Genomic DNA, 12,224 nt, shown 5'->3' with positions numbered 1-12,224 from the left:
TGGACTAAAACTAAATACCAAGAAATGCATAATAGTATCCTTTGGGAAGTCATCCATCCCTGGTAACTATCATATTGACAACACACTCCTTAGAGTTGACACAGTAGTCAGGGACTTAGAGACACAGACAGATAGTAATCTAGCCTTTGATCATCACGTGTCTACAGTGGTGAGGAAAGCATTCTATGTTGCACAACTTATAAACAAAGGTATGGCATCTAAGTCCAAGGAAGTCATTGTTCCACTGTATTTGGCATTCATCAGACCTATCATTGAGTACAATGCCCCCTTTGGTATGTACCTAACCAAGCATATCCAACAACTGGAATGTCCACAGAGATTCCTCACTAAAAGAATGCAGGGTGTAAGTAAAATGTCCTATGCAGACCACATCAAGGCCCTATCCCTGTATTCTGTCTCCTACAGGCTTTTGAGGGGAGATCTATGAGGACATACAGAGTATTGTTAGACTCCCACTCTGTTGGAACTCCTGCATATCCACAAAACAAACAGCACCAAAATTACCCATTCTAAAGATTTGAACCTTGCCTATGATATAAATAGGTCCTGCTGGAGAGAGAGAGGTAGGTATCCCAGAGACTACCCAGTCTATGGAACAGGCTCCTCACCCATGTGAAGCCGAGTTCCTCCCTAACCTAATTCAAGTGCAACTTGGACAACTGGATGGGAACCAGAAATTCATCTCTGGTTTGGCACCTATGTCTCTAATGGACACAGGTAATCTGTAAATGTTTCATCTCCCAGGCCCAAGTTTACATTTATCAAGAGTATCAGAACTTGTCAGACATTTGGATGCATGGCTAGGCTTAAAAAAGCCCTTGTGGTTATTTGCCTAGTAAACACTTATGAACCTATAATACATTACTACATTTAAAATTTGTTTAGACTTTACCCGTTTCAGATGTCTCTCCGCTCCAGTCTGTTTTCTCCATGGATTCCTCTTCAGAGAATGAGTGGGACAGCTGTTTTCTCAATGTCCCTGTTTTTGCAGTGGTTAAACTGGCTACAGAAACCAGAGGGATGGCTTGACTCTCCTGAGGAATGAAAAAATAAAATAGTATGGAACCAAAGCCAGAAGGCATAACACACACAGTACCTGAATACTATTGAAAGTTCACAACAACCCAGCTCTACAGTTTTGATAACACAAACGTCACAGCTGTAGAACACAGTTCAGCTAAACTATTTTAAGTACAGCAAACCTGACATCCAGAAAAATAATAGCACCCTATGAACAGATAAGGCACCCAGTGTCTCCGAATTGTGGGTTTCAGCCACTGGTTAGAATCTGTCATTATTTCAAATGTGAGGGCAGACATTTCCTATCTTAAGGTTACAGAAGTGGCTTAGCTGCAAGCACACATGACCACCACAGGAAGCATGCAGCACTACTACTACTTCTTTCAGCTTTTCCCGGTTAGGGGTCGCCACAGCGGAGCATACAGCACTAAACATGTCAATTCACCAAAGAACACTGGAAATAACCATGCTCACAGGCATCATTTTACATTACATTCACGTGAAGGCAGAAGACAACAAAACTGTTAGTCCACCCCTTTCAGTGGCTTTAACATTCTATGTCCGTTCCATCCCTGCCTTCCACATCATCCTCTTACTCACCTCCTCCATGCTCTCTTGGATTCGTTTCCACCACCAGTGACTATTTGGACAGAAAAAAAAAATCCTAGCCAGATGATGCATCTCCCCTATGACTTAAGCAACGAAGTTTCATAGTCAACATTTAGTTCAAGCAACATGATAACAGCACAAGTGTGATTTAAAATTAGAAGTTATGTACCTACCATAACGTTCCATGTTAGTTGTCTTCTTCTCGCCTTCTTTCTTGCTGGATGGGTTCGGAGCCGATCCTCGGCCCGACTGCCACTCTAAAAGCTCGAGAGCTAGTTCCACCGGCTCAAGGCTCCCCTATATCCCACAATGCTAGGCGGTAACTCCTCAGATCTCGTTTGAAAGCTAAGGCCAGCAATAAAATTCCATAAGGAACTAAGAAAACTCCTCTAGGTCTGTCCTGGCTAGGGGGAAGGAGGGTGGGATGCAAGAAAGAAGGCGAGAAGAAGACAACTAACATGGAACGTTATGGTAGGTACATAACTTCTAAATGTTAAGTTGTCAATCTCGCCTTCATTCTTGCTGGATGGGACCACGTCCCTAGCACCTTGTCCCGGGTGGCCTATCGGAACAGACTCTTCAGTACAGTGGAACCAAAGTTGGCTCGGTCTCTAGAGGCCAAGTCCAACTTATAATGAGAAATGAAGGTATGGGGAGAAGCCCAAGTAGCTGCAGAACAAATCGAATCAATAGGCAGCCTATCTTGGAAAGCTATAGAAGTGGCTAAAGCTCTAGTTGAATGAGCCCTGGGTTTGGATGGCAACCGTTGATGTCTTATCTCATACACTAGGGTAATCAACGAAGTAAGCAATCTAGAGAGAGAGACTTTAGAAACTGGAAGGCCCATTCTACCTTCTGCATAAGAAACAAACATTTGGTCAGATTTCCTGAATTGTTTGGTCCTGTCTAAATAGTACCTAAGTTGGCGATGAATATCTAAACAGTGTAACTTTTGTTCTGACCTATTAGAATAATTTGGGAAGAAAACAGGAAGCTCAATGGTTTGATTCAAATTTGCCATTGAAGCTACTTTGGGCAAAAAAGACGGGTTAGTACGCAAGGACACCCTGTCTTTATGAAATACCAGATAAGGGGGTCGACTACACAGAGCATGGAGTTCGGAGACTCTTCTAGCTGAGGTGATAGCTACTAAAAAGAGTGTCTTCCAAGAAAGTAACTTTATAGAACATGAAGCCGCAGGTTCAAAGGGGGGAAGAATTAAGGATGCCAGAACCAAGTTGAGATCCCATTGAGGAGGAGGATCTCTGATGGGTGGTTTGAGGAGAAAAACTCCCTTTAAAAAAGCCTTGCAGAGTTTGTGAGACATAATGGAGGACTCTGAGACTCCAACATGAAAGTTCGATATCGCTGCCAATTGAGCTCTAATGGTAGATGGGGACGAACCTGAGTGGAAAAGTTCGGCTAGAAAGTCTAGAACTGTTTGAATAGAAGCAGTGAAAAGATCTATATTCTTTGACTGCGCCCAATAGGAAAAATGTTTCCACTTGCTAAGATAAATCTTCCGAGTGGAAGATTTATGAGAAGCTATCAAGATATCTCTAACTGAGTGAGATATCAAAGGAAGCCTGGCTAAAGTCGGAATTGGAGGAACCACGCTGTGAGGTTCAGAGAAGGAAGGGAGTGGTGCAACTGACCCGACTGATGGGTCAAGAGGTCTGGAACTGGGTCCAGATGCCAAGGTTGTTCCAACAGATAACGGTGGAGAAAAGGGAACCAAACCTGTCGAGGCCAGTAAGGGGCAATGAGGATCATGGAAGCTTCCTGAGTGATGGCTTTCTGTATCAGCTGGGATATCAGTGGGAAGGGAGGAAAGGCATACAGAAGTCCCCGGGGCCAAACGTGCACTACAGCGTCTCTGCTGGGGTGGCCTGGTTGAGGAAAGAGGGTGAAAAAAATCGTCGCACTTGCTGTTTTGGGGAGTAGCGAAAAGGTCGCAGCAAGGCCTGCCCCACTTTCGAAAAACTTTCTCCAACACTGAATTGTTCAGAGACCACTCGTGAGGCATGAGAATAGCTCTGCTCAATTTGTCTGCAATCACACTGGACTTCCCAGGGATGTGCGTTGCTAACATAAATCGCTGAGAAGAAATCGCCCATTGCCACAGTCTGAGTGCCTCTCGACATAGGGGGTAAGATCTGGTTCCGCCTTGTTTGTTGATGTACCACACTACAGGCATGTTGTCTGTTTGAATTGCTATAGTTCCCTTGGGAAGAGAGTCTTGTAGGGCTTGCAACGCTAGAAGCACTGCTCTCATCTCTAGGACGTTTATGTGCAAGTGGCACTCGAACGGTTGCCACATGCCCTGGACTGTCCTGCCCTGGAAATGCCCCCCCCCCACCCGATCAGGGAGGCGTCCGTTGTCACTGTAGCAACCGGAGGGGGAGGGACGAAAGGTCTCCCTAGGAGGAGCTGAGGAGATGTGATCCACCAATAGAGATGATTCTTGCACGACTGAGTTATCCGAATAGGATGGGACATTGGGAGACTTTGGTAAGACCATTGTGTGAAGAGCATCCATTGTAAAATTCTCATATGGAAGTGAGCTAATGGTAGTAGAGGAATGGCCGCCGCCATAATCCCTAAGACTTTCAGGATCAGTCTGGCTTTGACTTTGTTGCTCTGCAAGACAACGAAGACCTGTTTGTGTATGTCTGCTATCCTCTGCTCTGTGAATCTGGCTGACATCTTGACTGTGTCTAGATTTGCGCCTATGAAGGTAATAACACGACAAGGCGACAAGACAGACTTTTCATAGTTTATTGATATGCCTAGTGCCTGACATGTGTGAAAAGTGTAGTCTCTGGCGAGAAGTAAAAGATGCTTGGTGGGGGCTGTAAGGAGCCAGTCGTCTAAATAAGGAAACACCTGGAATCCTTCTCATCTCAGATGAGAGGCTACCACTGCCATGCATTTGGTAAACACTTGGGGGGCTGTAGTGAGACCAAAGGGCAGGGCTCTGAATTGAAAATGACTGGTTCCCAGCCTGAAGCGGAGAAATCTCCTGGAGCGTCGACTCATCTTGATGTGATAGTACGCATCCTGGAGATCTATCGAGCACATCCAGTTGTCCCACCCCAAAAGGGGAAGAATGGACTGCAGCGTGACCATCCGGAACTTTGTTTTCTGTTCAAGTTGCTGAGATCCAAAATGGGTCTCCAGTCCCATTTTCTTTGGAACCAAAAAGAATTTGGAGTAGATTCCGGATCCTACTTGGTCTGCTGGAACTGGTTGAATGGCTCTTTTTGCGAGCAGCTTTGAAATTTCTAATGCTGCTTGCTCCCTTTGACTGGGTGGAAGGTCTGGAAGGGATTTTTTGGACTGCTTTGGAATGAAAAGGAAAGGGATCCTGTAGCCTTCGGAAATGATAGACTGTACCCACTTGTCTTGAGTTAGGGATAGCCAGGCTTTTGGGTACAGTGACAACCTTCCCCTGACTGCCTCCGAAGGTGGGCAGTCGGGCAACACCTCAGGGATGCTGAAAGGGCTTGTCGGAAAAGGATTCTCGACTGCCCTGATTCTGTGGGCCCCCTCTGCCCCTGGGACGGCGTCTACCATTGTTGTTCCCCCCTCTGCCTCTAGAGGGGAAACGACTCCGTGCGTCAGGCAAGTCTCCTTGAGATTGTTTGCGGAACCACATCTTTCCCCCCTTCTGACCTTTGGGGTAAGGTCTAGAAGGAGTAGAAAAATGGACTCCGACAGCAGAAAGAGTCTTGCCATCAGTCTCGCACCTAGTCAGGGTTTCCTTCACTTGAGGACCAAAAAGGGATGATCCATCAAAGGGGGAATTAGTGAAGGACGCCTTAAAAGGGTCCGCAAAGTTACAAACCCGCATCCAGGCGTGCCTGCGCAAGGCTACACCTGTACCTGCCGCTCTACTTGCTCCATCCACCGCATATGAAAGGAGGCGCATGGAAGAGTTGGTTATAGAATTAAGGGTAGCCAGCTGAGAGTTCATCCTATCCCGAAAACCCGCAGCTCTTGGGTCCTTCAACATTTCACTCGCTTCTTTGAGTAAATCCCTCTGAAGACGAGTAAAATGACACAGGTAATTCAGCGATCTCATAGTAAAGGTCGCTGATGAGAACATCCGCTTCCCGTACCTGTCCATCGACCTAGACTCCTTGTTAGGAGGATGAACAGGCACCGAAGGATCAGCTAACTCCTTCTTGGTAGCCGCAGCCACCACCATAGCATCAACAGAGACACCTTTGGTCAGAAATTCTTTATCCTTGGGGGCCATGATGAACTTTGATGGTCTCCTGGGGGTGGGTTCCACTGAGTCAGGAGCCGCCCAAGCCTTCTTTGCCACCACTTGCATAAGGGGTCAAGGGAGGGACACCCAGGAGGTGGAAGGGCGAGAGCCAAATGCCTCAAGATACACTGATTCATCCTCTGAAGGGTTGAGGATGGCCAATTCCCCTCTGTTTTAAGATTTCAAGGATGTCTACAAAGGAGACATCTTCAGAGGGAAACGAGGGAACCTTCAGAATCCTCTAAATCAGTGTCAGAGGTGACAGACTCAGGGAGTCAATGTGCTTCCTCTTGCACTGCCTCTTCCTAGGGGCTCTCCTACAGGGTCAGGAGAGGCCTCGAAGAGGAGGAGATCCCACAGGGAAACTTGAGGAGCTGGCTCTCTATGGTGGGGATGAGAGAGTGAGTAGAAATCACCGGAGGCACCATAGGGGAGGGGCAGAAAGAACCGACTGTGGAGTTGAACCTGGTTCCAACACGCTCCTCATGACCTCGAAGGCACCCCTGTCAGGCAGAGCCGGAGGTCTCCGTTCGAAAAACTGGAAACCTCCCGGCACCGACAGTGATGGCTCGAGGCGATGTCGGAGCCAAACTCACCAGCGCCGAAGCACCGAGAGGGAGGCGGGTCGGACAAGGGTCCGATGCCACTCGCCCCTCGAGCCCGAGGAAGTCCGGCGCCGAGATTCTTCCAAGGAAGACACGGAGCCGGCGGAACCGAAGACAAAGGTATCTGTTCGGCGCTACCACAGTCTCGGGTCCGAGCCGCCCGGCTCGAACTCAAAAGAGTCAGAGGAGGAATTTGAGTGATAGGAGTAGGTCTCGACTGTTGAGTCGGACTTTGAAGCATCTGGGCTAATGCCTCGGACTTAAGAAGTCGACTCACTACTCTCTGAAGGTCATGGTCCGATAACCTGGAAGACCTAGAAGAGTGGGATCTATGGCTCCGTTCAGACAGCAAGGGTGATGCTGGGCGAATGAACGGAGCCAATAGATGGAGATCGGGACCTTTTTCTAGATGTCGGTTCCGATAAAATAATCGGAGCCGACAGAGTAATGTCTTCCTCGGCTCCGGCCGGAGCCGAGGACACCGTAGGGGCTTGTATTCAAGATTCATCGGCTCCGGCCAGAGCCGATGTTCGAATAGCTTTAGGGCCTCCAGAAGATGGCTCAGATGCTGGAGCCGAAGGTCTGGAAGACTTAGAGGGTTTCCCCGATGACTGCGTCGAGGGACCCTCAGGCTTAAGTAAGCCCCTTAAAATAAGTTTATTTTTTCGCTCCTGCAGGACTCTAGGGCTGAAGCCATGGCAAACAGCACATGAGTCCTGCAGGTCAAATCCCAGGCAGTACACACAGAAGTGTGACCGTCTGTCAGAGACATCTTCTGACAGCACGAGTCACACTTCTTAAAGCCTGAGACCTTTGATTCCTTAGACATATCTAAGGGAAAAGTGTAATCACACAAGCACACACACACACACACACACACACACATACACACACACACACACACACACACACACACACACACACACACACACCGATTACACTTAGGAGTAATTTAAAACTAATTTAAAATAAATTATAGTAACTAGAAATAAAAATCCCTACAAAACACAGTCACTCACTAGGAAGGGAGGGACTGGGCCTAGGGCCCGAGGGAAAAATTCTAGAGATTTGTGGAAAAAAGGGGGTGGGAATGGGATAGACTATTTCCAAACTAACTATATATATAAAAAACTAACTTTAACAGGGGAAAAAAGGCTAAGAAACTAGTTCTTTACCAAAAAAGTACAGTTTTGTACCTACCATAAATATAGATGTTCGAAGATCCACATTGCTGCAGTCATAACCTGTGGGTAGTCCGCTGTCCTCGGTCGGCCCGAATACCAAAGTGTTAGGCTGGCGTCGGTCATGGCGCTCAGATCTGACATCAGTACGCCGTAGTACTAAAGCGCATGACCGACGCCATATCCTCAGTCTTTCTTGCCCCAGATGTCAGAAGGCCTTAAAAAGAAAGGCCATAGCCAAAAATGGAAAAACACCCAATCACCCATGTAGAAACAATATTTACACCACAAACCACACAAACACCCCAAACTACAGAGGGGAAGGAGGGAGGGTAAATTGGACTGCAGCAATGTGGATCTTCGAACATCTACATTTATGGTAGGTACAAAACTGTACTATGTTCTTCATCTCACATTGCTGCAGTCATAACCTGTGGGTAGAATCCCAAAGCAAAGGTAAAGGGAGGTTGGCAAAATCATAAAGCATTGGGAGCTGCTAACATGCCCTGTAAAACTGCAGTGGCAAATCCAGCCCTAGATTTAGAATAAAGAGGGAGATGGTAATGTTTAGAAAAAGTGTGCACTGAACTCCAAGTAGCTGCCTCCAAAATATCCTTAGTAGCTACTCCTTAAAAAGCAGTAGAAGTGGCAGTCGCCCTAGTGGAATGAGGTCTGATTCCAGCGGAACCTCCTTACCATGATGAGAATAACAAAAAGCAATACAATGGCCAATCCACTTAGAAATAGTTTGTTTTGAAACAGGTTTCCCCTGAGAACCCAAAGCAAAAGAAATAAACAACTGTTGAGACTGCCTGAACCCTTTGGTTCTGCTCAAATAATAACGTAACTGCCTGTGAATATCCAAAGAGTGCAAAATTTTTTCCCCTTTATTTTGGGGATCAGCATAAAATGTAGGCAAATAAATAGATTGGTTTAATGCCACATTAGAAACAACCTTAGGCATAAAAGTAGGGTTAGTACGCAGGGAGACCCTATCCTTATGAAAAATCAAGAAGGGTTCAACTGCCATTAGAGCCTGTAATTCAGATACCCTTCTAGCAGACGTAATGGCCAACAAAAAAGCAGTCTTCCAAGACAAAAACTTCAACTCCGTAGCAGCTGCAGGTTCAAAAGGAGGTAAAGTGAGCTTTTCCAACACAAAATTGAGATCCTAGGAAGGAGTAGGAGCTCTACGTGGGGGTCTTATGTTCTTTGCCCCTCTAAGAAACTGCTTAAACAAAGGGTGAGAGAATAAAGGTGGGTCACAGTCATAGTGAGCAGAAATGGCTGCAGCATGAACTTTTACAGAGGAGAAAGACAAACCCTTGTCTAATAATTCTGTAAGATACTGAAGTGAAACACTCAAATTAGGCACAGAGACATCAAAGCTCTTTGTTTTGCTCCAAAGAAAAAATCTCCTCCATTTATCAGCATAAACTTTCCTGGTACTAGGCCGTCTGGCCTCCAAAATGACATTCAAAACTTGTTGAGGAAGCTGCGACCCCCCAGGGTCTAAAACAGAATATGCCAAGCTGTCAGATGCAGGGACTGAATCCTGACATTGCGGAAATGATTGCTTGCCTGAGACAAAAGGTGTGGAACTGCTGGCAAAGGCCAAGGAGGCTCCCATACTAAACTCCTCAGCAGAGGGTACCAGTGCTGACGTGGCCAATCTGGAGCTATTAGAATCATGCAAGGCTTGTCCTGTCTGACCTTCAAGAGCACCTTGGGAATAAGAGGCAGAGGAGGAAAGGCATAGACGTGAAGGTTGTTCCAACTGAATGATAGAGCATCCACTTTCCAAGATTTTGGGTGAAACAGCTTTGTGCAAAACTTTGGCAGTTGGAAATTTAGTGGAGAAGCGAACAGATCTATGTCTGGAGTTCCCCAAGCCACCGTCAACTGTTGAAATACATGAGGATCCAATTTCCACTCGTGGGGATCCACCATCTGTCTGCTCAAAACATCTGCTAAGGAGTTCTGTGCTCCCGGCAGAAACCTTGCCTGAAGAGTGAGGTGCAAACTGAAAGCAGTCTCCCACAAAATCATAGCTTGCCTGCAAAGAGGGTACGAATGGGTTCCCCCTTGCTTGTTGATTTACCACATGACTGTTGTGTTGTCTGTTTGAATCAACACCTGTCCTGGTTGAAGTAGATCCTTGAAAGCCATCAGGGCAAATTGGACTGCTAACATCTCCTTCATGTTGATATGCAAATGTTGAAGTCTGGGAGGCCACGTGTCTTGAACCCATTTCCCATTGAAGTGTGCTCCCCAAGCCATGTCTGAGGCATCTGTCATTAAGATCTGACTCGCCTCTGGTCGGATCACAGAGAGTCCCTTGTTTAGGTGACATTCCTGAGCCCACCACAAGAATTCCCTTTGGATGCAAGGTATTATCTGAATGACAGTGTCCAAATCGTGGCAGTGTTGAGTCCATATGCTTTTGAGATACCATTGTAGCTTCCTCATATGCAGTTTGGCATTGGGAAGCACCAGAATACAAGATGCCATGAACCCCAAGGCCTGAAGGACTGTCCTTGCAGTCAGCCTGGACCGTAGAGATAATTGTTGGAAGTAAAGGGCAAGATTTCTTTGTTTGTCCGGGGTCAAAAACGCCTTCTGAGAGGCTGTATTCAGTCTCACACCCAGAAAGCACATGTCCTGAGAGGGTACTAGACTGGACTTTGTTTCGTTCACAGAATACCCTAGGCATCTTAACACTGTCATAACATACTGAAGATGGTGAAGTAACTTGACTTTGTCTTGAGCAAGAATCAGGCAATCGTCCAAATAAGGATAAATTTGTATTCCCCTTAGTCTTAAGAAGGCTATCACGAGCCAGGACTTTTGTGAACACCCTGGGCAGTAGATAAGCCAAAGGGCAATGCAGAGAATTGATAATGAAAAGTGCCAGCCCGAAAACGCAGGAACCTCCTGCAGCTGGGCCTGATAGGAATGTGAAGATAAGCCTCTTTGAGATCCAGAGTTACCATCCAGTGATCTTTGCCTAGCAGAGGCAGAAGCTGTTGCAAAGTTAACATCTTGAATTTGGGAATGTCCAGGTATGTGTTGAGAATAGACAAATCCAGAATTGGCCTCCAAGTGTTTCCTTTCTTTGGTACCAGAAACAGGCGAGAATAAAATCCTAGGCCCACTTCTGACGGAGGGACCCCCTGGATAGCCCCCATTTTTAAAAGTAAAGAAATCTGCTTGTGAGCCTCCAACTTTTGCTGAGGAGGAACATCTGGCATGCCTTTGAAAGGAGGCAAGGTGTGAAAATAAAACTTGTAGCCTCGGTCTATAATGTCCAACACCCATTTGTCCTGGGTGACTAAAAGCCAATTTTGCCTGAAAAGTGCCAACTTTCCTCCCAGAGGAGCTGCCAGACAGGAGGGATCTGGCAGCTGGAGATACAGGTCATTGGGTCTGTTTACGAAAAGGCTGACCCCTGCCCTCACCCGAAGATTGTGCAGGGGAACTCCAAGTTCTAGGCCTGAAAGAACCCTGAGCATGAGCTCTGCCCCTACCATGGCTAGATCTGCCCCTAGACTGTAAATCAGAAGAAGGATAAGCCCATCCCTTAGCAGGCCAATTACTGCTAAACTTAGGGGGCTGCACCTGTAAAAAATCCTTAACTGTCTGCATGGACTTAGCTTTGTCTTCCATTTTCTTCAAAACTGACTCCACAGGAGAACCAAACAGGACTTCAGATGGAAGGGGAGCATCCAAAATTCGAGCTTTAACATGCTCTGACAAGTTCTGATCCTTAAGCCAGGCGTGCCTACGAATAACTGATCCAGTGGCAGCCACCCTAGAAGAAGCCTGAAGAGCATCAAAACCACACTGCAAAGAATGCTTACCCACCTGATCAGAGGCATGAACTAAATCTTGCAATTCCTTACACTCTATGCCCTCTGCCAAAGCATCTACCTTAGATTTTAACTGACTTAGGAGAGAATTCTGGCACTTCAGCATATGAAACTGGCAATTCAAAGCCCTCATCACTAGAGTGGAAGAGGTATACACTTTTTTACCCCACCTATCCAAAGCTCTAGAATCTTTATCCAGAGGAACTGGATTCTTTACAACAGAAGCCCTGACACCCTTAGGTCCCTGGCTAACAGTTTCCGGGTCAGCTCTTGGGCTCTTATACAAATATTTATGAGCCTCTGGCACTCTGTAATACCTGTCTGGCTTGACCGGGGCAGGAGGCAAAGAATCAGGATTAAGGGAAGCTTCAGAGAAAACATCCTGAACAACATCCAAAACAGGGGGAATAGCCAAGGGCCTATGCTGTGGTAAAAACAAAAATTCCCTAAGTCTCTTTTGAGAATCTGAGAAATCCTGACCTTCCCACTTAAAATGCTCCCTCATGGAGTGCAGGGTTTCAGAAAAGGAAAAATCCTCTGGAGGGGAAGCAGAAGGACTAGAATCCTCTGCATCTGAATCAGAATAAGGAGGAAAATCCTGAATGTCTTCAGCCAAAGACTCTGAGTAATCTGAGGAATGCTCCAA

At 46.5% G+C, this 12,224-nt stretch overlaps 1 protein-coding gene across 1 annotated transcript in view; it reads right to left on the bottom strand.

Annotated features, from left to right (window-relative positions):
* PNPLA7 (patatin like phospholipase domain containing 7) overlaps positions 1-12,224 on the bottom strand; it is a gene marked incomplete in the record, with an annotated part of 4,152,928 nt that overhangs the window by 2,669,559 nt on the left and 1,471,145 nt on the right. The window contains 1 exon segment of the mRNA XM_044064320.1: positions 914-1,055. Within this exon segment, the coding sequence (XP_043920255.1) occupies positions 914-1,055 (142 nt within the window).

This window comes from Protopterus annectens, chromosome 2.part2, assembly GCF_019279795.1.
Source record: "Protopterus annectens isolate FY-2018-M chromosome 2.part2, PAN1.0, whole genome shotgun sequence".
In the NCBI taxonomy this organism is placed as follows: Eukaryota; Metazoa; Chordata; order Ceratodontiformes; family Protopteridae; genus Protopterus; species Protopterus annectens.
The sequence above is the reverse complement of the archived record's forward strand: the minus strand, read 5'-3'. Positions and strand labels throughout refer to the sequence as shown.